Raw genomic sequence first — 25,631 nt, 5'->3', positions numbered from 1 at the left:
CATGCGCACCGCTCCCCGTGTGTCCGTGCCGCCCGCCAGCCCCGTTCGCTCGCGCCGGGACCTCGCGGGGAAGTGGCGGCGGCGGGTGCGCATGCGCAGAGCCGCCGTTCGCCACACACCCCCATCTTCCGCTTCCCGGCCTCGCGGAGAAGCGCCGCGGGGGCAGCGGGAACCGGGAGCGGAAAAGGCGCGCGCGTTGTCGCGCGTGCGCAAAGGAGGCCGCGAGCGGCCCCCGCCGGGCTCCCGCCAATCGGGCACCGCCCCGCAGCGCTGCCGCGGCCCAGGCGCGCTGTGCGTGCGTGCGTGCGTGCGTCCGCTCGTGCGTGCGTGCGCTCGGCGGCGGCGGCGGCGCGTCCCGAGCCCCGAATGAACGCGCCGGTCCCGGCGGGCGAGCGGCCCTGAGCGACCCGCGAGCGGGGACGGGCCGTGCCGAGCGGTCCTCCGCACGCACCCCGCCCGCCGCACGGGTGAGTGACCGACGACCGACCCGCCGAGCGCCCGCTGCCCGCCCCGCCGCCGCTGCGCCGCGCTCCGGGGGCAGGCGCGGCGCCCCCGGCCCGCCCGCAGCCCCCGGCCCGGGGCCCGCCCGCCCGCAGCCGCCGCCGGTCCCGGGGCTTCAGCCGGCCCCTGCCGTCCCGCAGGGGTCGCGGCACCCCGCAGTATTCCCTCAGGGTGCCCCGGGTGCCGGTACCGCCCCCCTGCCCCCTCCCCGGGCCGGCGGTGCCGCTCGCTCCGCCCGCCCCGGCCCGCGCCCTCCTTGCAGGGAGGATCCGCCCCCCCTTGTCTCCCGGTCCCGTTTCCCCCAAAATTTCATGGAATCGGGTGGGGGTCGCCCTTCCCGCATCCCCCGCGCTCCCCCCGGTAGCCCCTCGGCTGGGGAGGGGTCGGGCCCCGGCGGTGCCGGCCGGGCCCCGCGGGGTTCGGGCGGTTCGTGCCGGGGGTGCCGTCCTGCCCCGTCGATCCCCCGGGGAGGCGACGGCAGAGGTGCCGCTATCGGCCCATCTCCCGCTCCCCGTGGGAGGATGTAAACTTTCCTGGAGATCCCTCAGCGCCGTCTGCCAGATCTCCCTGACCGCGGGCTCTCTCCGTGTCATCTGTAGTCACCTGCTCTGCTCTCATTGTTTAGGCGTTCGAGGGTTTGCCCTTCTCCCCTCGCATCTGCCCCTTCTCCCCTCGCATCTGCCCCTTCTTCGGGGTCTTTTTGGGTTTTTTTTTTAAGGAAGTTGCATGGATAAATTCCCATCCTACTTTTTATAGTGACTGTAGGATGCTGTGTGAATGTAACTCTTGGATAAAAATTTCTATGAGGCTTGTGATTTGGGGTCTCAGCTACAGAACCCTACAGGATACTTCCCTTCTCCCCTTCTTCACTCCCCCTTTCTCCAAAATAAACCTCCCAACAATGAGTGTCCCACCCGGGAAACCGTGAAGCACTTGTAAGCTTGTGACTCTGGTATCTCCAGTGAGCATCTTGGAAAAATCAGCACAAATATTTTCTGTACCTTTTCCTGACAGACCAAACCACTTCAGCATCTGCAGTGGCATTTTCTGAAGCTTGTTCACTTCTCACAGGTTTTCCCTAGGTGTCTGAAATTTTCTTCACAAATATAAATTCTAATTTTTTGAAATACAGCTTGGGAATCATACAGGTCACACAGCAAAACAAACTTTACAAGTGCAGCGGGTAGAGATCGCTGTTCTTTGTAGGGAATACAGGTGAGTTTTTAACTCCTATAATCAGGCTCCTGAAACATGTTTGGGCAATAAATAGAAATTAGAGTCCGGGTTACTTTCCATTCTTTGGTGCTGAACAACGTCTCATGCACTGGGGGCATCCCGTGCCTGAGAGTTATTGAACTTGCACTTTTATATTAAGAAATCTGTTGTCTAAAGCTCGGTAAAGCAGCAGAGAAGCTACAGGAGGGTGTAAAACCTGCTGCTTTAAAGATAAAATAAAGATGCTGTGAGGGAAAGCACCACACTTAATACTTCAGTATTAACATAAGAAATGGGAATGCAAATTAACCCAAATTTTTCGGTGAAGAATGGTTGAGTGAATTTCTGCTTGTGTGATTCTAGGGTACCTGTAACTTCTCATTTCTTAAATCAAGCCCATGGAAAAGTGATCTGCATGGAATAATCTTTGTGTCTGTAGTATGTGTTTTCCATTTTGGTGGAGACAGTGAAAATCTCCCAGCCAGTGATTCCACAGTACGTCACTCCTTGTGATCCAGTCTGTGAGGCTTTGACAAAGCTGACAAGCAAGATTCTATCAACAGGAGATACAATCACCGCTTTTTGTAATTCTTACTCATTTGTTAGCCTTTGAAACATGGAAAACCAAAATATTGAGCCGTTTTTAAGTTGCATTTTTTCTCATTCCAATGAAATGTAGTTTGATACTTGTCAAAGTAGATTAGTTGCTCTGGGTGATTTAACTTGAGAGATGAAAACAGAATTTTGAGTACTTGGATTCAGAATCCAAGTAGCTGCATTACTTGGTTGGTTCATCTTTTTCAGAAAACAATGTTTTGTTTTGTTTTGTTTTTTAATGGACAGGATAAGTGCATTTTGACACAAAGAAAAGCGGTCTGAGAGTAGTGTCTCCTCACATTTATGAGAAAGCAGATATAATTTATGGAGAGGTTTAGAGATGTTTCTCATGCTAAAGCTTTTTTCAACACTCTTTAAAAACTTTTAAATAGGGTAAATGCCCAGTGAAACAAACAAACAAAAAAAGCCACAACAAATGTGGGGTTGGAAAGAAAAGTTTTAGATACCTTGTAAAATGCTTTCAGAGTAATTTAATCTGATGGTGAAAAGAACGTGAATTTCCTTTTTGGCCTGTTTGAGTTTTGAATAATTTTTCAAGTGTTAAATTATTTGTTACTGTGAAGTATTTAAAAACATATATTTGCTCTTTTTTTAAACATCAGCATCCATGTATCAAGTAAAGATTGGCATTATTTTTAACTTTACTGTGAGCCTTAAAAAATGTAATTATGCAGAAGTTCTTGAGGAAGTCAGGCTGTGTCAGGTTCTGGTGCTGCTGCAGTGAGGTGCCTGTAGCGCGCTGGAAGGTGGAAAGCAGCGAGCTGTGAGAAGATTCTTTATAATCTTGTGTCTTGGAAAGTTGCTTTTCCTATAAATTAAATATGGTGAGAGCCACTTAAAAATTTTGATGTGTGCTATGAATTACTTTCATTTTCTAAAATACAAACTTGCTGCTTAAATTGAAGGGTAGCTTTGTTTTATTAGTAATTCTTGTTCCTGAGTCAGTAGGACCTGTGCACGTGTACAATGAAGTTCCTAATCTTCCTTTTAATAACTGGTATTGTTGGTGTTAATATTTTAATAATAGTATGTGAATATAACATGAAACAGGTAGACCCAAGTGATTGTATGTGTATATACTAAACTCTTTATACAAAACCAGAACTTTTGCCTTTTACATTACTTTGTTAGTATATTTCTAAACATCCCTGTGTGATTTCTGTTGATCTATTGAATGTAAGATGTAAACAAGTAATCTTCGTGATATTACTTCCTGCTTGTCTTTTGTAGGTCTTTTTCTGCTCCCAAATATTATTGAAGTTTTAAAAATTACCCAGATTTTTATTTTTTAATACACATACATACATATCTGTCTGTCTGTCTCTTCAGGAACCATTCTTTCTGCTCAGAAGGGATTACAGAATAGTCTGGTTTTATTTTTTCTTTAGAAGAATACAGTATAATAATTCTTTTGTGTTTAACACTTAAGGACTCCCTATTGCCACTGCAAAAGGGTGTGACTAGTTTATCCAGATTGGCACATTTTTTGTGCAAATCAGCAAGATCCGAAATCTTCGCATTCTTGTTCTGAGTGTGCGTCAGCGGCATAAACTGCAAACTGCTCGCAGTTAGAACAGAAAGCAAATGGAGCTCCTGGGAGAGCAGAGGCAGGGGGACAGGACAGGCACCTTTTGAGCAGGAGTTTTGCAGTAAACAGTGCAGGGCCAGCAGTTACAAGGTCTGTGAAAATCTGTTGAAGCAGGAGGCAGCAGGAGTGTCTGGCAGCAGGAGGACGCGCTGACGGAAACTTGAGGACGTTCCTTTGCTTTCGGTTAGAGGAGTGAGTGATGCCAGCATTATGAGCTTCTGACAGCACTGGGGAGCACCGGGTCTGCCTGTGCAAATTCCAGAGACCAGCCGTGTATTTTCATGCAGATATGTGCCATTGTAGCCCAGTCCAGATGTTTTGCAACTCTGCTCGCTTATTTATGGCTGGATTTTACACTTTTTTTCAACGCAAATATCAAACCCTGCTGTGGTTTTTCTTGCATTTGTGGCAAATTCTGATAGTAAGGCTCTAATCTGCAAAATAAAAAGCTCTAAGAAATATATTTGAAGAAGATGATTCTTTTATTTCTTGGTAGATGTAGAAGCAAATGAACACAAACTTATTAATACTAAGCCAAGAAATTCATATGTTCATTCAGTATTCTCACTTTTGCAGGAGCTGTGTCTGCTGAGTTGGGCGCTGTGACCTCAGTGTTACATTTTAAATGTGTTACTGGTAGCACATGAAAAGTTTGTGATTCATACTGAGTTTAAGTTGCTCTCCTGAGCTGAGAACAGCAGCTCTTGTGTAGTTATTGAAACCTGGTGTGGCACTGCCAAACTGACTTGGTCACGGAGAGGTTTCCACTGCAGCACCTTAGAGAGGTGTCTAAAATTTTGTTCCCAATACTGTTTGAGTAGCCACAAGATACCTCTGATACCAAAAATGGTAACATTTTATCATCTCAGCTCTGCTCTTTACTCTTCTGCCTTGAGACTTTGTGAGCCTTTACAGCCAAAACCTGTGCTGGAGGCTATGCTGGGCTCCATGTTTTAGTTTGCTTCTGTTTTTGAAGAAGTTCAGTAGCATGACTTTCATTGCATGAATATATATATATATATTTTTTTTTCTACAAATTCCTTTCCTGTAATAAATAACTACAAAAATGAGTTGCAGTAAATTTTTTTCTCCGATGATTCTCTTGTTGTATTTCCCAGTTATTTCTTTTCCGTTTTCTGCTTTTGTATTACCATACAAAGTTTTATTTTAATTCTCCAACTTTTTTGCATAAAGAAACTGCTTTTTTTGCTGAAAAAATGTCATTAAAATTTGGCCAAATGCTGCCTCTGCCAGTCACCTGTTTATTTGGCTATATTGAAGTAGCATAAAGAAAAGTGACAAATCACTTCCAAGCATCCAGTACTGTATTTACAAAGCTATGTTAATTTGCCTTTTGTTGATGTCACTATGCTGATTGCAGTTCTTTTTCCCTGTAGCATTGAGAGGATTGCAGTGGCATTCTAAGGTCATTTAAAATCATGACAAGCTCAGTCGGACAGAAGAAAGTCTCCTCCAGACAAAGGAAGTGTGGGTTCTGTCGGTCGAATAAAGATAACGAATGTGGGCAGTTGCTGATGTCGGAGAACCAGAAGGTGGCGGCACATCACAAGTGTATGGTGAGTGACCGGGAATGGGATGGAGCCGGGAAAACGCTGCAAACACATGGAAAAGCCACCCAGATTGGAATTGGCACACAGGATTAACCACTGCAATTTGGTGGGTTTCGTATCTGTAAATTTCTCTATCACGTATACCCTTAAAAATTAAAATACAGGTTTTGTCTTTGCAATTTTAGCTGTTCTCATCCGCACTGGTTTCTTCACACACTGATAATGAGAGTCTTGGTGGATTCTCTATTGAAGATATTCAGAAAGAAATAAAGAGAGGCACAAAATTGGTAAGTCCCTATTTTGGCTCTTGAAAATGGAAGACAGTATTTTTCATACCCTCCATAAAGTTTGCAAGGAAGTTGTTCAGTGTACTTAGTCTATTTAATATTTTCTGTTAGATTTTTGAAAGCCACATTCTAGGCTCTTGGGAAGGGTGTTATTGTGCCTTTACCAGTACTTGGGTTTGCTGCCAAAATCTAGCTTTAACGACCAAATACACTTTTTTCTCCTTTTATATTGGTTTAAAAAATAATGCTGTGAGTATAGAGGGCTTATGAGGTATGTGGGTACAGTAGTCTTGCAGCTCCACCAAATTAAAGAGATTGAGCAGGAATTACTTTTTTTTTAATTCCTGAGATGCTAATTAATAAGGAATTATTTTATTATTATTTATTTAAAACTAGTTGTTTTCTAATTTGGGGAAATAAATGAGGCTCTTTTTAAAATAATTTTAGCAGATGATCAGTTCACTCCTCACATTAAAACCTTTCAGCTTAGTTATTTAAAGCACTCTATGTAGTTAGCAGTTCTTGGGCCACTAAAGGAAGTCCAAAGTATTATTGTAGAACTACAATTTTATAATAATAGTCTACTGTTTCATCCACTGTTTCATTTGAATCTTTTCCCATCCAAGGAACTTCATTTGCTCCAATTAGCTGAAATAAGTAACTGTTCACAAGTGATTCATGTTGTGATTAGGACTTTCCAAAGAACATGGTGGTAAATGAAACTACTGATCATAAAGACACTTCTTGATACTTGTGTCTCTTAAAGGGTTTTAAAGGTTTTTTCTTTTTATGTCTTTGGTGGTTTCCCTTCCTGCTTCTCAGTCTCTTTATGTTCCTTCTATTGCAATGGCTCCATTCTTGTAGCTCACCAGCTGTGTGTACTAGATACTTAGTTCAGGTTTTTGTAAAATACCTGGATCTGGTCAATCTAATGGATTCATAGTCCTGAGTTGGTTCCTCTTTGGAGAAAACATACAAGATAATTTTAGGTCTTAACTGAGGTGCTTGTCTCTGTAGCTGGCAGAGAGCTGCAGCTCTGAATCACTCTCTGGAGGAACTTGTCTTTCTCCACTGGCGTGTGGGAAGTTTAAAGGTAAAGGTTTATCATTAGCCCAAATCCCTTCTCTCAGGTCCGTTTGCCTGGTCCATTCTGGGGGAACACATTCAGCAAAAAACCTCAGAGCACTGGGTTAGGTGAATATTTTGATGCCTTGGGTCAGTTTGTCCTCCCTCAGGAGGTGCTGCTGGCCAGGTGGGCTCTGACAGTGGGGACCTCATTACCAGAGTGACAGTGACAGAAGGTAGAGGCTTTCTGATGGTAATGGATCTGTCTGAGAAGGGGTGGTAGGTTCAAACATTGGTAGGCCAGTCACAAAAGTTTTTGGAGTCTAAATATTTAGAAGTACAAGTCACTGATATCTTAATTATTTTAATTATCTGTATTATTTCTAGTATCTATGAATGGAAAGGTTTTATTTTTTTTAAAGAACATACCTAATTTGCAGCATATCAAACTTCTTATATACCCAAAATAACTTGAGTTAGTGACCATTTGGACAGCAGACATGCGCCAGTGGAATAACTTCATTACTTTTTTTTACAATTTTATTACTTACTAGAAACATGGCTAAAATGTGTGTGCTCTGTTTTACAGACACATCATGGTGTTCATAAAAAGAAGGTTTTCTTTTAGTCATTTCTGACTTTCAAAAAAACTGAGGTTCTGACTAAACTTGATTGGCTGGATATATAAGCCTAGGCTTTCCTAAAGGACTTTGAACACCAATTATTATATATAAAACCATCATGTATAACAGATTTATGAGATTAAATGCCCATAAAAATTAGATAACAACTAGGCAACAGTACATAACTGTACCATTTCAGAGCTTGCAGAGGAGTAAATGGAGATGATCCAAGGCTTTGACATTTTTACTGTTCAGTTGAATTTTTTAAAATTGAAAAACAGGCTGGTGGTATATTTGGTAGCTTTGGTAGTATATTTTTTTGGCATATTTGAGAGTAGCAAGGAGAACTTGACTAAATGAGTGTAGTGGAGAAAAAAGGTATCCACAGAGATAGATATATAGATAGATATATATGTAGGGAATATCCTACATACTTAGATTTGGAATTGATTGTAACCATTTGGCAGTGTTTGGCAATATGCAGGATTCAAAGAAAAAGCTCCAGTTGTCTTGGGCAGTAAGTTTAATGGGAAATCCTGAGATTTTGGGAAATACTAAGTCAGTAGAGAACAATAAAGAAAAAAAATTTGTGATACTGTCAATTACTTCCTTTCCTACCACAGTATAAGAAGGACCATGAGCAATTTAGATGGCTAATTTAGATAGCTGTTGTCTATGTGTCTGATACAAGAAGAATTAATTAATGGGAAAGAAGAGTAAAGCAACAGCCTCACTTTTAATCTTTTTTGCAATATAAGTATAAAGAGCAAAATTTAGTTTAGTTGAAATAAATTAATTGTGCTTACCAAATATTTTACTAAATTCAGTGTTTTGGAAAGAACTTTAGGACATAACTGTAGAAAAAAAAGTAAAGTTAGCTGCTGATGCTGAGGTAAATTTGCAGGCTGTCAGTATTTCTGACTGCAGGGTTCATTCCTCAAATGGGTGTCATTTTTTTCCCTGCTGTCTTTATAATATAACTCAGAATTAAACAGGTACAATTATGATTTTAACTTTTCTGAAATGGTCGATACAAACAGGCTGTCCTTGTGAGAGGGATATTCAAGTGAATAGCTGTGTCACTTTCATCAGATACATTCCACAGAAATAAATTACTTATTCATTGAGTTGATAATGGTGGTTGAGTTATTATGCATCTGATGGTACTGCACTGTTGCACACTTGTAACAAATTTCTTAATTTTAAAATAAAAAATGCAAAACACCTGGGAGCAGGAAGAGTAATACCAAGTGCATAAATCCGTTTATTTTGTCACCAGTAGTGGTAAATATATTATTTTTGACCTCAGAAGTGCTAAACAAAAAGCAACATGAATTGTGCTTTCTTTTCCTTTCCAGATGTGCTCTTTGTGCCACTGTCCTGGAGCGACCATTGGCTGTGACGTGAAAACGTGTCACAAGACATATCACTACTACTGTGCTTTGCATGATAAAGCTCAGATAAGAGAGAAACCTTCACAAGGCATTTACATGTAACTATTGTTTATTTGTTATGATTATTTTTTAATTTGTATTTTACGTTCTTTGTTTAAAAAACATCAAAGCAGAACAAAGCCTCAATTTGGAATCTAAACAAAACTGTTGCAAAAAATTCTAAATATGATTGTGGCATTCAAAATAGTGATGGGCTAGAAAAGCGTATTTTCACTGCAAGATTTGTGTATCAGTGAGTCTTATAAGTGGGAGAAAAATGTACTGGCATTTAAATTTAAAAGATGAGTAAATAATCTGTGATTCGTGACTGACTTGACAGTTTTCAACTACTTTGTTTATAGGATTTTATGTCGAAAACACAAGAAAACTACGCATAACTCTGAAGGTAAAATTATTCAATATAAATTTTTCCCATTGTAGAAAGATACTTGGTTAAATTTAATTTTTCTGGAGAATATAAATGTTTACAGTAAAAATTAGAACTACATATTTTTGAGAAACAATGAGTTTGGAAGTCCATCTGATTTCTGTGTTTTCTCTAAAAATTATTGATTGAGGTGGAGAAAAACCCGCACCATAAATTTTAGGATGTTCAAAAGATATGATGCTCCATAAAACCAAAGTTTAAGTAGAAGTTATACATTCCCTTCTTGGAAGAAGCTGGCTTATATTTGTAGTTAAGTGTTCACAATATTAACACCTGAAATATTTTGTCAGATAACAGCTGATTCTTGCTACTGCTAATGTTCCTAAATATTTATTAGTTTTTGGACAAGTGAATAGAGTATAACTCTTGAAAAAAGAAACACCCAATAGCAAATGAAAAGGGTTGTGATGAGTTCACTTACAGATAAGTTTCTGAATCATAGTGATTTAAAAAAAAAGTTTTATGGATCCATTCATTAAAGCTGTGTAGCTTTGCAAAAAAGAATAGTGAAATGCCACAAATGTAGATATATTGTGTAGTCTGTTAAAATTCCAAACTACTTGTGCTGTTGTGTTTTTATTAAGTATTTTTCTTTTTTTCCTACTGTATCTGAATTTGGGGAATCAAACAGGTAGTTTACTTTTTGCATTGATTTCAACTGAAATGTCCTCAGATTTAACTAATGAGGAATATGCAACTGTTTAGTGAAAATTAAACTTCATAAATTACTTCAGTCTCTAGGCCAAATGTATTGTTAAGATAACGTGTTGCTTTCTGTGCTACAGGTAATGGTAAAGGTTTGGATGTTATTTCAATGTTCAGAAAGATTCTGAAGGCAGCAGAAAATACCAAAGAAAATGGATTTCTTTTTTTTTTTTTTTTTTATTCTATTTACATAATTATTGTTGTGTGCCTATATATGAAATTCTAATTTTACTCTTACTGGGTTTAAACAGGAAAAATAATATCTATGTTAAAAATTAGTTCTCCAAAGTGAAGAAGCCATGTTATCTTGTGTTTGTTTTGGGGTTGCTTTGTGTGTTAACAGACACAGAATACTAAAAACATTTTGAGTCCAGAGAGATGAATCTCTTTAACTGATATTTTTAAATAATCTTCTATACTTGCTCACAAATGTTGCAGTGTTTGACATGTGTTTAAAAATGCCTCCAATTCTGCATGGGGCTCAAAACCAATGGATTACTTTTTCTGCTTGGGATTTCTTGCAGGATCAGAACTTGTGCTTTTCTTTAAGAGTTTTCAGAAACCATTATCTCCACTTCTACAGTGCTGTTTTCTAACAGCAAAGGCTTTTAAATTTTATATAGATATAATGGGGAAAATTAGTGGGTTTTTTAATTATGTGTTGATGATGGTAGTTTATTAAAACATTAATCTAGGCTTATAGAAGCAGCCTCTTAGATTGTGTATTTCTTCTCTCCTACCCTCAATGTCACTCAGAACTGCTGAGGCCAAAGAACCTGATAGTATATTATTTAGCACTTTGCACACATTTGTTTTTGTTTGAAATATTTCCTTCTGTCATGCTTTACACTTCTAGAAATAGCTTTGCACTTCTAGAGCTATATGTAGCTATACTTCACATTCATTTTTTCAGTTCTTTATTTAATATTTCACTGAAATTCCACCCAGTGCTCTTTCCCAAAGAATGTGTCTTCTTTTTAGTCCATGCAGTTTTGGAAAGCTTGCCCATAAAATAATTATTACTTATCGTTTTGGATTTGTTAATGGCAGAAGCTGGGGCTCTTTTGTGATAGACCTCCTTTAAATCAAAGAAAGTAGAAATACACATTGCATATGCCTGATACAATGCTATAAGTAATTTCCATAGCAATGGTATTTTGCTACATTGAACACAGATTAACTTTAGCAGACAGAAATTACAGGGTGGTTTTCAGAGTTTCAGAACGGACTTGGGAGGTTTTTTTCCTTAATACTTAAATGCTGAAGTTTGCGAAATGAAATGATGACTGGAAGGTGTTGGATGTGAGATTAAGCTTAATATATATATTTTGTTTGTTTCTTGATGAAAATGTGAATGTCAAGGAGGCATTTAAATGTGAAAGAATGGTGGTGGGTGAAACCAGATAATGGACTTGGCAGAGAAGAGTAACTAGACTAGGCAGGGAAACTAGATGTTAACATAGTGGCTTTTTAAAAATCTTGTTTAGTTTCAGTTTCATTAATCTTTGCTTAGCAGTGTTTTCCTAACAAAACAGTTAAAGCTTATCTGTGGTTCTGTCACCCAGTGTGGGTGCAGGGAGGTGCTGAAACCATCAGTCCTTTTTGATGGAAACTTAACTGCTCCTTTTCTGGGTTGCTTTTGGGTTGGGGATTTTTTCTTACTATTAATTTGTTGTGGCTTTTTTCTTAGTCAGTTTAGAACATCTGTGGGTTCTTATGCTTGGTTCTTTGTATCCAGATTTACTTGTTCCAGTCCAAGTATTTTTATTCTGTCACGTTAGTAGATGTTCCAAGAGTTTTTAGGAGTGTTTGGTTTGTCCAGAACAGTTTATTTTCTGTAGGCAGCGTTGCTGGATAACAGTGAAATTTTTCCTTCCCTTCCCTACAAAATGGATGCTTCTGGGGGCATACTTGCCCAAGTCTGAGATCTGGCTCATGCACTTTAGTTACATGTTCTAGTTTGGAAAGACTGTCTGTTAATAACAGTTAAAGAAAATCTCTTGAGGCTGCATGGAAATAATGTTGAAGGACCTATGTTGGCATTAAGTTACCTGCTAAGATTTAATACAGAGGACCTCATAGGTGTTTTTTATTGCTGTTATGAAATTCAGATGGTGTGAGGATTCATCAGACTTGGTATCTACTCATCAAGACAAAATTAATGAGTAATGGGAATGAATTTTTCTTCACATGAGAGGACTTGATGAACTACCTTCTACTTCCTTTGAATATGAAAATGTGAAGCATGGCAGCAGAGTACTATGCTCCTAAATTCATTATCTGTTTTCAGCAGATTGTTGGGTTTATCTAATTTATCTGTATGGCCTGGTATTTAGGTGACAAAGAATAGGAAAACTCTATTTCTCCTATATTTCCTTTGTGTAATTCAGAGTGATTTTTCTGTGCTTTGTTCCCATTAACTGGAAAAAAGACATCTAGGTTTTTGCCTTGCTTGTTACAAATTTAACAAAACAACTGAACTTCAGTTAACAGCTTAATTCATAATTTTGGGCAAGCTGTCTTAAGTTTTCAGTACCTAAGAGGTTACAGGAGTTGGTGCCAGTGCTTTCAAATGATCACAGCTAACCATTAATTGAATTACTGTTGAGTTTGATACAATTGCATGTATTCTTTTTGAAGAATGAAGTATTGTTGAAGTAATGTTTTGGAGCTGTTTGTTGGAATTTATTCCAATGGACTGGAAATAATTGTTGAAAAATGAAAAAACTGGCCTCTCTCAGTTCCCTGCAGGTGGGGCTGCCCTGGCTGATGTGTTGAATCTAAAACAAATTCAGCTGATGAGGAATAGTTTAATATAAACTAAGATAAGAAGGTCATTTCATCTGTTACACAGTGGTAAGACAAAGACTAACAAAGCTGTGTGACTTCTCTTATTAATGTTTAAAGCAGATGCTTGAGAGCTGTGGGGTCAGAAAATAAAATGTCTGTAATTTCTGTTGTAGCTGTGCTCAAAGCCTCAGGGAGTTATTGTTTCCACAGTGGAAGTAAGGACATTCCCTGTCTCAGCATCCTTTTCATGTCATTCTAAAGATCAGACGTGGAATCTGTGCTTCTCACACTGCTCAGTAAGTTGAGTCAGGATGATATTTCTCTGAGACCTGTTTAGGGGCACTGCAATCTGTAGTGCGCTGAGTACTTTTCCAAAGTGCTGTGAAAACCAGAGACTGGCAGGAAAAGCATCTGCAACTTTTTGGCATTCTAGTTAGGTAACATTCTGACTCATCTTTGGATTCTTCAAGCAGTGTTTGTTCCCTGTTGCATTTTCTGTAGCCCTGGTCCTAGCACAGGTTGGCCTCGCAGTTTTTGCAGTAACAGTCAGGTGTAAATGTTTCTGTAATGTTGCAGTTTGGGATCCTTTTGATTTTGACAGTGAGAAAATCTTCCTGGGCTCTGCTAACTCAGCCTGCCTGGTGTCTGTCTGATGTCTGTCTCCTGTGCTGCTCTGGGTGTGGCATCAAATGTGTACCTGGTGTTCCCAGAGAAGCAGCTGGTCCTGGCAGGGAATTAGCAGTGTCCCATTAAAGACTAATGAGGGTTTGTGCAGAAGCATCACACCAGGGTTTTCTTATGGAAAACCACATGGCTAATGGAAAAGAAAAAATGTAAAAGTCATGTGGTGAATGGTTTGTCCGGTCTGAGGAGCTGTCCTGTGGTGTTCTGATTCTCCCTCCCATCTAGGCAAGGTGTTACACAGAGAGGCTTGAGCTGCTCAACAAATTCATCAGACCAGGGCTCATAAGTTTTGTGATCGTGCAAATAAGCCAAGTGCTTCATCTGTCCTCAGTCTTTGCCAGTGCTTCTTTGCTTGAAAATGCATTTAAATTGTGTGGTTAGTAAGGACTATTTTATTATTTTTCTGTGTTAAATATACTTAATTAAAGAAATAATCTCAAGGACCTCATAAGAAATAACTTTTGGACAAGAGTCATCAGTTCCTTGAAGTATCTGGGGCTTTTGGAAAACATATTATCATATTAACATATTATTCTTTTTCCATTGAAAAAGATAACACATAAAATATATTCAGCATTTTGGTTGTTAATTTCACAACATCTGCTGATAAAAACTACTATTATTTCATGATTAGTTTACCTGATTTTGTATTTGATTGCAAGGGGTTTTTATGCAAATCCCTGATTCTTATTGCATATAGATGCATCCACATTTTTAGTATTAACTACTGGGCCAATAAGGCTCTTCTCTGGGTTTTTTTTGATGTTTCTTTCCAATTTAAAACAATGATGTTGGCTCATATGGTTTATTTGGTTTCAGCCACAGTTTAATAAGATTTTACTCTAGCATGCTGAAGTACTCTTTTCTTTCTCTGCTACATTCCACTTCTCTTCTAAAAATCTTAAGAAGATTGATTTTGTTCCTTGAAATTTTAGAGTTTCTCTTTTATCCCAAATGCACTGTGAAACTTTACCTGCATATGTGTGATTTCAGATTATGTATCCCCCTCAATGTTCTGTGCTTTGGCTTCTTTTCATGTCCAGTTCTACTTGTCAATATATTTTGCCAGTAGTTTTAGTTTTTATCTTCCTCATACAAAATCAGCCTGCTTTGTTTCTGGCTCTCTTACTCTGTTGTTTAAGGTCATGTAGGATGTAAGTAGAGCCGTATTTATTGTACACATCCTTTTTTTACTTGTTCTTCCACAACCTTTAAATCATTTAATTCTTTATTACTTTGTTTTAACCTGGCTTTTGGAAAAGGATTCCATGTGTATTTCAAGCTAATGCAGTATGGATCAGTGATCTCTCACTGATATCACCTCTTCTCTGTCAAGCCTTATTTTAAGCAGCAAAACATCTTGATCCTTTTTCCTTCTAGTCATGATCAAAGGAGAATTTTTAGATTTCTCTCTGAAGCTGAATCTCCCTGTTAACAGTTGATGTAATACAGCATTTTGCCAGGGTTTCTTTCTGTGGTACTTTGTACTGTTCATGGATTTCTAAAATGCAAATTAGGGGCTTGTTGCTACTCATCTGAATTTACAATATCATATTCCTAGGTGCTTTTTAAAATGTAGATTGTTTCTTCTTGATTTCTACCCTTACTCCCCACTTCTCAGGCCATGTTGTGTATTGGGCTCTTTTCAGATCTAGCATTTAGGGACTTCTGAGGGAAGCTCATAGAAAGCTCCTTGGAACACTTTATCTAAAGTTATGTTGAGAAAATTGTCATGATTTTAAAATTAACAACGCAGTAATGGGACATGGGACGGGGGGTAGTTGAAGAGGGAATTCTAGGGAATCTCAGGGGACTCAGAGGATGGGTGATATCCATGATAAAATATCACCTGGTCAGGGAGGAGTTGAACAACTTTTTGTGTTTTCCTTAGTTCAAGCTGACATGAGAAGTTGGAAACACCCAACCATCAGATGCCAGGGACACAGGGTAAGCTGGCAGTGGGCTTGAGGGGAGGGATAGGGCACCCAGCAAGCTGTAAATTAAACATGAAGGCCATCCAGGGCAGATGTGTTTGACGGCTGGTCACAGTCCCCCTGTTCTGTTCTGCGAGTTCAAGGCGCTGTAAAAACGAGAGGAGCTCTAATGTTTGAGGTATCAGTCTTGGAGGACAGATGTGCTAGAGCAGATCCTCACATCTTGGTGCTGTTACTCTGTAGGTCCATGTCACTTGAAGTAGGAGATGTAAATCTTCAAGGAATTGTATTTTAGTGAAGGGGTGTCATGTAGCATCTGGATTTTAATGTCTGACCTTCTCTGAATGCCGTAGTTTTGAGCTCAGAAGAGGGGTTCTCCTTTAAGGAAAGCTGTGCATTCTTCATGGATTTTTATCTTACACTGAAACTATCTTTTAAAAATACAGCATTTTTACGTTTCAAATCTTAAATATGCTAATAATTATAGACTAAGAAATAGCACTTAAGAACTTACTCTATGAGGAGATTGACACTTCTAAGAAATTGGTTTTCATAAGGTCTGCTTGGTTTTTAGCAATTATAGCTCACTTCTAGTTTTGTAAGTAAAGAGTTCAGGACATGCTTTACTGTTATTGTAGAAAATAAGGGTGGATTGGGGTGGAAAGCATTTTGGCTGACAAAATCGACAAGGAGCTTTGGAAAAAATAAGGAATGGAAGTGCATGGACTATGTTTGCTTCATGAAATAGTGGGGAAGTCTATTGAATTATTTTGGAAGGAATATTTTAACTTCTTATTGATGTCATTTAAAGGGTCATGGATTCAGTAGTCACATTTCTGTAAGACTATTTTTCTAGAATAACTGTATGATTTCTGTAAATGTAAAAATAGAGACAAATATTCACAAAATTGAGTAATCAGCGGAGAGTTCATATGATGAACAAGAAAAAAGAGAATTCTTTTTGAAAGAGGTTTTCAGATTGTAATTTGCTGTATGCAATCTAAGAGGTCAATGTGTAAATTGCATTATCTTGCTTGGGGAGTTTAACAAGTGGTGACAAGTGAAAAATAATGTTAGATAGGAAATACTGAGAAAAAAATGTAAAATGTATTGTTTCATTACATAATCTGTGTCATCATGTATTTAGTATTTTCAGAGTAAAATAAATGGTGCTTTTGACATGTAATTAGAAAAGAGTAGTTTATATTAAAGTATAGGGATGTTGTAGAGTCTGATGTATCTTAGTAGCGAATGGGGCAAATCTGTATATAGCTGTATAATCTGTCAGTTTAAACCAAAATAACTTGCAGATCTGTATAAATTTCAGTGTAACCTATTATGATGCATTTCTGATGAGTTTCTGTCCTTCCTTAATAACTGAGCAGAAGCTGTAGCTTTCTTTGGGTTTAGTGACAACTACAATAGATGGAGCTGAACAGGATGTCCTTGTGTGCCAGGCTGGGCCAGGGCTTCAGTTTTCTGCTCCCACTTGGTGGCTGTGGAATATGTTCAGCACTTTGACTTCAACTTTTGTGCAGTTGAGTCACTGTTACCACAAGATAGAAATGTGATCTGATTTTTATGTGATGATAGGTAAGAAAGATGAGTACTGGCAAGGCAGCATTTAGTCACCAACTAAATGCTAAGATGTCCTGTCTGCATACTAAAACAATATGGCAGTATCCATCAAGTGAATGTTCCAGGTCTTCTCATTGCCATTTCTTCTGTTTGGGGGCTCATACTGATGTTTGTGGTTTGGATTTTGAGAAGAAAAGTCCTTCAGCAGGGTCTGTGTGTGTTCTTTAAACAAGTCTGCTGAAATTTGTTTGTGGTTTGAGCAGGGGTGGGTGCTATATATTAAAGGAAAAAAAGGAGGCTGCTTCAGTGACTAGGAAAGTTGTTAGTGAGTGAATAGAGCTGGTTGTTAGATGGAATTATCAGATACAATTTAACTAGATCTTAATGGAAGCAATCTTAATCTTGCAGAATTGATCTGTCACCTTCTCTAGAGCTGTGAGTTGTGCAAAGGATAGTGTGCCCAAAGGCTTGGCTCAGCTCTGTGTAGCATTCACAGCTCAGCTGACATTTGCAAAGGAACTTGTCAGGCCTCTTAGGCATGTCTGTATTAAAAATGTTCTTATGTTCCTAATAGTCTGTAAATACTTGATATGGCATGTTGTCAGTGGGGAGGATTTCCTCTAAACTGGAGGCTGGTTTTAGCTGAAGATTTGAAAATATTCTGTAATGACATAACATTGTAGATTTGTTTCACTGAAGGCAAAATACTTTTCGGTTTTAAAGCTTGCTGTTATAACCCAATGGATGAACTTTTTTCTTAAGTCAACAGGCATCAATTAATAAAGCAAGGAGAGAGATATTATTTGGGTACATTGGCATACTATCAAGGGCAATTTACATTGTAGTTATGAATCTTAATAAATTATTAGCATATTTCATGGGTGAAAACACTTTCCAGTTTCAGTGTAGATTAAATTAATGTTATTTTCAGTGAAGGTGAGGATGTGTATGTGAGGACACATTTTAGGTCTGAAAGTAGAAGTTGTAAGAAACACTAAACCTTCTTATATTATCAAGATGCAAAGCTGTGTGACATGAAAAATAATGTTTTCAGGATCTGCAGTTGCATGTTTGTAATGAATGGGGGAGAGGTGCTATTTTTATTTCTGACCAAAATTCGGAAAATACAAGTTGTGGTTTTTCTTGTCTGGTGTTGGTGGATTGTGGGTTGGTTTGGTTTTTGGTTTTTTTTGGGTTTGGATTGTTTGGGGGGGGGGGGTTTGTTTGTTTGTTTGTTTTTTTCTCCTAGTTTATTTTTTATAAAATTGTGGAGAACCTTATTTAATTATGTGTTCTGACTTCTAAAGCAGATTTAGAAGAAAATATCAATGAACATGAATTGGAGCCTTCACCTCCCAAAGGAAAAAGGAGGGGTCGTAAGGGAAAGCCAAGAAAAACAAATTTAAAAGGGCAATCAGAAGACACTAGATCTACATCCTCACACGGCACAGATGAAATAGAAAGCAGTTCCTATGTAAGCAGTAAATATGCTAAACTTCTTAGAAGACAGAATTGCATATTTCTTCTCTGAAATATAAGTTTTATTAAAATTTACATTTGTCTGAGCCTCCAGCTGGTGGCCACAGGCTTTTAAAATTGCAACCTTATTTGTATCCCAGCAGTATATTTTAGTAAAATGTTTTTCTTTCAGAGAGACAGGTCTCCCCACAGAAGCAGCCCCAGTGATACAAAACCTAAATGTGGATTCTGTCATGCAGGTGAAGAAGAAAATGAAGCTAGAGGAAAGCTTCATATATTTAATGCCAAAAAGGCTGCAGCACACTATAAGTGCATGGTGAGTCACAGTATTGTTGTTAACCAGTCTAGTCTGTGAATTTTGTCTGAATTGCTATTTTGGATTTTAATACAGTACCCTCACATGTAATTATGCTGAGTATTGTTTGTATGCTGATGATTTTGAGCACTGAAGTGTTGCAAAGTGAGCAATTAATTTATTTTCACTGCAGGCAATATGAATAAAAGTTGGCTTCATGCTAAGAGATGGAATTAGCTCAGGGAGATGCTTTAGCTTATTAAAAATGCTCCCTTAGTGTCTAAATGCATATGAAGTATTTAAAAAGGAAAACAGAAAACAGTTTTAACTAAAATAATCCTTTCCAAGAATAAAATAGCTTCACAGGCACAATTTGAGAAGAATCCATGTACTTTGTTAATTTTCTGACCTGTTGATTCAGGCTGTGTGACTTAAGTAGAGTGTGGGATATGGAAGTTCTAGAAAGCTCTTGCATTTAGATGATCATGTTTATAGAACTGTCACCCTGAACAGGATCTAATTGCAAAGAACATGAGCAGACAGTGCCATGAGTGAGGTGGGGCTTTGGGTAACAAAATTCACTGGTTCATGTTGTTCCTCAAAATGAATAAATAGTACAGGCAATCTGTGGAGTTACTCATTGACTTTCTGTATCCAGCCTCACTAAACAGAGAGCTGGTGTGTGCCAGCAGCTTTGAGTCTTACTCTAGCAAAGCTCTTGGTTATTTTGTCTACCTAACTTCAGTTTTAAGGCAGTTAAAGCTGAATATAGCAGGATGATGATGGAAGGGATGGTACTTCTATTCTGCATTTTCATCCCTCAGGACTTCACAGCTGTATTGACATCAGGGTTGAACCTAAATTGCATACATGTCACAGGAAAGGAAATGGAATATTCCTAAAAAGTTGAGTAGTGTAATTGATAATATTTCCCATTTGCTACTTTACATTTTCATCCTATCATTATTTTTCATCTACTCCTCTGTCTTTTAAAATAAATTTTCCAAGGCAACAACAACTCTAATTAAAGCAGTCAGGTGGGGATCAGAAGGAATGCTTTAATTGCTCAGCACAGGGTTTTTCCTAGTTTGTTGGTAAAGCACATGCTGTCTGAGATCGCAAAACAGGATGTTCAGTGCTCAGTTATTCCTGTAAAGAAAAAATTTCCAAACATCTTGGTGACCTGACATTACTTGCTTGTTTTACAGTTGTTCTCTTCTGGCACTGTCCAGCTAACAACAACTTCAAGGGCAGAATTTGGTGATTTTGATATCAAAACTGTACTTCAAGAAATCAAGAGAGGAAAAAGAATGGTATGTACCTGCAGAATGTGGTGGATGTATTAGTGCTTCTGCTAAGGCCTGTATAGCTCTGCCTCCTTCCGTTTATGAAGTAATCTTTTCCATCTTTTTCTAAACACAAAATTAAAATATATTGTTACTTGTGGGAAGGGCAGCCAGATAGGAATCACCTTAATATTAGTGGTGTTTGGGCTTGTGGTATTTGGGATTCTTTGTGACAATGTACATAACTGTTATTATCATAGAATCATATGATTCATATTAGCCATGCTGTAACTATAAGGGAGTAACAGCTTTGGACCTGTGTTACTAAAAACACACTATGTGGAGCTGCAGATAAAATTAGAGAATATGCAGTTCTTGCAGTGAATATATTCTCTAAAATTGGAAACAAACCAGTGTTTCCAACTGTTTTGGTGTGTTAGTAGGAAAACATATTAAGATCTCAGATATGGGGATGCTGGTAGAACATTGCACTGTATTTTATTAAAAGTCAGGATGTTTTTAATGTGCTAAGAAATTTATAGGGGATCAGAGAGAGAATAAAAAACTAGCAATATTGTTCCTTGAAAAAAATAATTTAAGACTCTCTATATATTAGCATACTGACTTCAGCAGCAATAAAATGGCCTTGGAAATGCAAGAACATGTTTTGCAATCATGTAGCAGTTTTCTGTGCAACAGACAGGTAAATCCTAGTGTTCATATTTTTGTGTGTTGGTATCTTACAGTTCCTGGTTTACCATGTCTTTGATTAACTTTTCATTGGAAGGATGATCTGCCAGAGGAATTACTCTGCTCCAAAATGTTAGCCATAAATATGAGGAACATTAAACTGAATAGTAAGAAACGAAAGACTGAGATGCTGAACGTTGCTGTTCTCTTCTTTCCCCTGCACAGAAATGCACACTCTGCAGCCAGCCTGGTGCTACTATTGGGTGTGAAATCAAAGCCTGCATAAAAACATACCATTACCACTGTGGAGTAGAAGACAAAGCTAAATACATTGAGAACATGTCACGAGGAATTTATAAGTAAGGACCTATGTAATTGTTGAATCTACTACAAAAGTAAAGATATTTCATGACACTTTTTCTGCCTAACTTGGCTAGTCAATATGTTCTTAAAAAAGAGGATATTATTTAACTTAAAATGGTATTTTTAAGTATTCGTTGACTTTACAAAACATTTCAGTTACTCAGCTAATTTAAAATTTCTGTAGTGTTGTAAATAGGAGAAATGAGAAAATTATTTGACTTATATTACATTTTCCTTCTCCAGTAATCTATAATTTAGATCAAGAAAATCAATGTCATGATTCCTCCATATCGATGTGTTTGTAGCTTCCTTCAGGGGCTTTTTGGACCCCACAAGTTTCCATCCTTCCTGAAGAGCTGCGGCTCGGCTGCAGCTGAGCTGCCGCGCTGCGCCCACGAGAGGGCATTCGCCGAGCAGTGAGAGGCAGTTCTGCAAAACTGGGATTGGTCACAGTTTTGTTGGCTGCTCTTGAACCTTGTTTTCCTTCTCAGTTTAACTGATGCTTGACTGGAAGCTGTGAATGATTCAAGAGTTTGCAACTGACTTGTAGCACATCTCAAAACTAATTGAGAGATAAGTCAGGTTTTGATGGATATTTTCAGTGTAAATCCTCACTGTTCCTTTTATTGTGCCAGACTCTATTGTAAAAACCATAGTGGAAATGATGAAAGAGATGAAGAGGACGAAGAAAGAGAAAGCAAAAGCCGTGGCAAATCAGGCACTGACCATAATGACATTCCTCAGCAGCAGCTCAATGGAAACTAGGTATGGAAGTTACTCCTGACAGATCTGTTACCAAGACTGAAACGCAATATACAATTAATGTAGTTTACTGCAGTGAAGTATTTAAATCTAGTGTATGCAGAGTACTTTTTATTGGCATACTGTAGAAGAATGGGGAGGATTTGTTGTTTTTTAAATCCGGCTGACTTTGTAACAGTGTAAGAAGGGAGGCCCTCATTTCTATTGCTAAATGTAGGTGTAATGTCAGAGCTGTGAAATGCTTTTCTGTATGATTTTAAATTTACTATTGTTTTCATCATTTTTTAAACAGGTTCAAGGGACAGAGTTATAGAACTGGGAATGGCTAAGACATCATAACTACTAATTCTTTTAAATTGTTTTCTAAAAATCAGAAAAGGGTCAGTAACTTTTTACTACCCAACTCTGTTAGAAATTTCATTGAACTGCCTGAAACGTTCATGTGTGTGAGCCTTCAGTAAGTGGCAGAGTTTTACATGTCAATATTATGTAGTTTGTAGTCTGCAGTGTCTGGAAAAAAATGAAACACTATATAAATGATATGTAATATGTACAGTGTCAAAAGTTAAGGCAGACATTGAAATGAAGTAAGATCTATATTTCTGGACTGAATAAAAACTTTAAGATTTGGAATGTGTAAGTTGTTTAGTGGAGTCACACAATGAGGGAAGGTCTTAGCTAGTTTAATTAACAACATGGACAAGTCCGTGATGGCAACCAGCTGGTACTTTGTGAATTTTGCATTTTCTTCCTGCACAAGTTCCGGAGGCTGTACATGGCAGAGCCGTGCTGTTTTTGCTTGGGAAGCACCCAGTAGGAAAGGACTCGGTGTACACGAAGCACGCTTGAACATTTCAGGTTGTTCCTGTTGTGATTGCTCATTCCGCCCGGCATTGTTTGCGGGAGATTTACTTGAGCAGCTGTTGGTTCTGAGCTGTGAGCTTTAGAACTCATGCCAAAGGGCTGTAGTTCATTCTTTCCCCAAAAATCCACCTCTTTCTGTGTCCTGATTTACAAAGAACACTTCACCAAGTGTGATTAAAACCCTACTATACAAATGTTTGGACTTTGCAGCCCAATCTCTTTTACTTCAGAGAGTTACAACTCTTAACTCACTATGGAATTTAGCCACCATATCTGACGTCCATACCTCAGGTGTTCTCTGTTGTGTGGAACACTTCATGTTTTGTCAAGAATGTGCATAAAGGTCCCATATTCTGTAAGAATGAGGAAACAACCTTTTTTGCTAGATTGGTATTTATTTTTTAATCATATGACCACTATATGGGAAAGTTCATGTATCATCCTTATTTTTTTAGTGATTTTTTTTTCCTTTCTCTGTCAAGTCAACAATCACATCATGGAATTCTACTTTCTATAATTTGATGTTCCTTGAGGGAATGCTCAGATCTAGGCTATACCAAACCTAACAGAACAGTCCTCTGACTGCTTTCAAAACACCTTGTCATTTCTAATGGCTACTGGCTTCTTCAATTGGTCTGTTAAAGCACATCCTCAGACATACTTAAATAAAACCAAAAAGCTGAATCTAGTCCACATGTTTGTCTGTTGCTACCGCATCACCTTATTATTTGTTTAGGGTTTTGACTTGTTTCACTCTGAACTCCCAACACGACTTCTGCTTTTGAAGGAAGGAAACAAGCAAAAGACACTGATTTGACTATAAACTGCTACAGTTCTTCTGTGATTGGTATTGCAAAACGGTTCATTTGTAACATGAGTTTCTGTAGCATTTTTTACTTGTATTTTTAAAAGATTTAACGTGTGTCATTTGTCTTCTTATGCATTCCCTTAATGTCTTGAGGGACTCAATTACTGTATATTGGAGTTTCTAACATTTTACCTGTTAGAATTCAATCAATTCTGTTTGCTTTCCTGGAGAATAATCCCGTTTGGAAAGAAATATTGCTGTGTACAGAAAATATTCAGTTACTGCTCTAAACATGATGCCATTTCTCATTTTTATTTTGTATTTGTAACTTTCAAAATTAAAAGTGTGACTTGAATTGCAATGACAGATCGATTATTGAAATTGTCTATCAAGGTGTTTTGTTTCTCCTAGAACGTGAACATTTTTCAGCCACTCAGAACAGTTTTAGAATGCAAAATAGCATCCTTCAGTATTTAAATTACTTCAGTTTGTGCCTCAGACATGGCCCTCCCATGGAAAAAAGGCACTTTGTTTGCAGCTACTGTATTTAACTAAGTTTGCATGGGGTAGATCTGCCAGCATACTGACTGTACCTTGAGACTGAGCTCTAGTTCATTGTGTCAGTGGCTTAGTATAATATTCAGTCCAATAACTCACCTGTTATGGACAAATTGACCCATACCTTGCCTCAAAGAACCAGAACAGCACTTTACCTTTGGGTAGCAGAAAAGCGAGTGGCTGGTTTCCCTGTTACCCCTGTGTGCTGAAATGGCCTGGTGAATCAATTCAGAATTCATGGAAGCAAAGTCAAAAGCAAAAACCTTTTCTTACAAGCCTCAAATTTGTCATAACTGACTTCAACTCATGTATGCTGGGTAAAAGTGCCTTACAATGTAAAAAGTGTATTTATATGTTCCCAAGTAGCATCACCTGCTGGGGAGTAATTCTGTCGTGGTGTTAATATTTAGAAGAAATGTACCTCAGCAGTGTATTTACTGTACATCTCTTACGTCCTTAATTGTAGTTTTAAAAAGCATGACAATGTATCATAGTATACAACATTTACATCATTTTTTTAAAAGAAAAAATACTGCCATTACTGTCTTTTTATGTGTATTTTAGGTTGGAATTTCAGACAGTCTGTCTGAATTTTTGGGGGTTTGTTTTGGTTTGCCGGTTTTGTTGGGGTTTTTTTTGTCTTTTTTTTTTTTTTGTCTTTTTTTTTTTTTTTTTTTTTTTTTGTAAAGCAATGTAATCTTTGCAAGCATATATTGAAGATTATTCTGGAGCATCTACTGCCTTCCCAGAAATGTTAGATGTAATGAAAGTGCTCTATAGGTGAACTAGGTATGTTTAAATTAGCTAGTTAAATTAATACAGTCAATTCGTTACTGAGATTTTTTTTTTACTAGGCACCTTCTGCTTTCATCTCACAATCAGAGAATTCAACGTCATGAATGCAACAAAACTTGTCTTAAAAAACTGGTTTCACTTTAATTTTTTAAATTTTATTTTATTATTGTTACTTTTTGCCTTTGGGCATTTCTTTTGCTCACAAGAGGATTGTGTGCTGTTTAAGATGCCTGGAACCCTCTGAGAAGGGAGGTTTCTCCCCAGCTTCCTGCACCTCTCCATTAAGAGATCTCCCCAACTCCCTGTGGTCTCACAGATCTGTGGTTCTGCTATTCCCAGAAGGACTGTGCCAAGGAAGGACAGGCATCACAAGGATCCTGTTCAAATATCTTGAGGATACACCTGGTGCAATGCCAGAGTCCCAAGGTCAAAGCCCGTAGCAGTGGGCTGTGCTGTCCAGGGCAGGGGGAAAGGGCTGGTTCAGTGTCAGTGCAGCTCCCGAGCATGAGGTGAGCAGAACATCTGCTCCTTCAGCACAGGCTGCTCCACAGGAGCTTCTCTGATAAGGCTCTAGTAGGAGCCACACCTACACTCCACAATGTCTCAGCTTTAGGTACAAAGAGCTGTGCTGATCTACAATGGTTTGAGTCTGCCAAATCTGGCCCTAAAATGCAGTGTAATAGAAGAGAGT

General features: G+C 38.5%; 1 protein-coding gene across 3 annotated transcripts; it reads left to right on the top strand.

Annotated features, from left to right (window-relative positions):
- Positions 1–324: 324 nt before the first annotated feature.
- PHF6 (PHD finger protein 6) lies at positions 325–25,145 on the top strand. Of its 3 annotated transcripts, none has more exons than XM_068204712.1 (11): positions 325–467; positions 5,320–5,499; positions 5,679–5,780; positions 8,827–8,960; positions 9,264–9,307; positions 18,348–18,514; positions 18,692–18,835; positions 20,023–20,127; positions 21,016–21,149; positions 21,789–21,918; positions 25,000–25,145. In XM_068204712.1, the coding sequence occupies exons 2-10, from the start codon at positions 5,362–5,364 to the stop codon at positions 21,916–21,918; spliced, it is 1,098 nt and encodes a 365-aa protein (XP_068060813.1). In that variant the 5' UTR covers positions 325–467; positions 5,320–5,361; the 3' UTR covers positions 25,000–25,145. The 3 variants fall into 3 exon arrangements, with proteins under 3 accessions (XP_068060813.1, XP_068060815.1, XP_068060812.1); XM_068204714.1 differs by lacking the exon at positions 25,000–25,145 and adding an exon at positions 22,208–22,548 and having other exon boundaries at positions 18,351–18,514; XM_068204711.1 differs by lacking the exon at positions 25,000–25,145 and adding an exon at positions 22,208–22,548.
- The last annotated feature ends 486 nt before the right edge of the window (positions 25,146–25,631 follow it).

This window comes from Anomalospiza imberbis, chromosome 14 (genome assembly GCF_031753505.1).
Source record: "Anomalospiza imberbis isolate Cuckoo-Finch-1a 21T00152 chromosome 14, ASM3175350v1, whole genome shotgun sequence".
NCBI lineage: Eukaryota > Metazoa > Chordata > Aves > Passeriformes > Viduidae > Anomalospiza > Anomalospiza imberbis.
Note: the sequence above shows the minus strand (reverse complement) of the source record. Positions and strands in the feature narration are given on the sequence as shown.

Bases quoted from the DNA above. Each gene is read 5' to 3' on its own strand.
- PHF6 (XM_068204712.1), top strand. From the start codon at position 5,362: ATGACAAGCTCAGTCGGACAGAAGAAAGTCTCCTCCAGACAAAGGAAG. The intron at 5,781-8,826 runs GTAAGTCCCTAT...TTTCCTTTCCAG, and splicing joins TAAAGAGAGGCACAAAATTG to ATGTGCTCTTTGTGCCACTG. The intron at 21,150-21,788 runs GTAAGGACCTAT...TTATTGTGCCAG, and splicing joins ATGTCACGAGGAATTTATAA to ACTCTATTGTAAAAACCATA.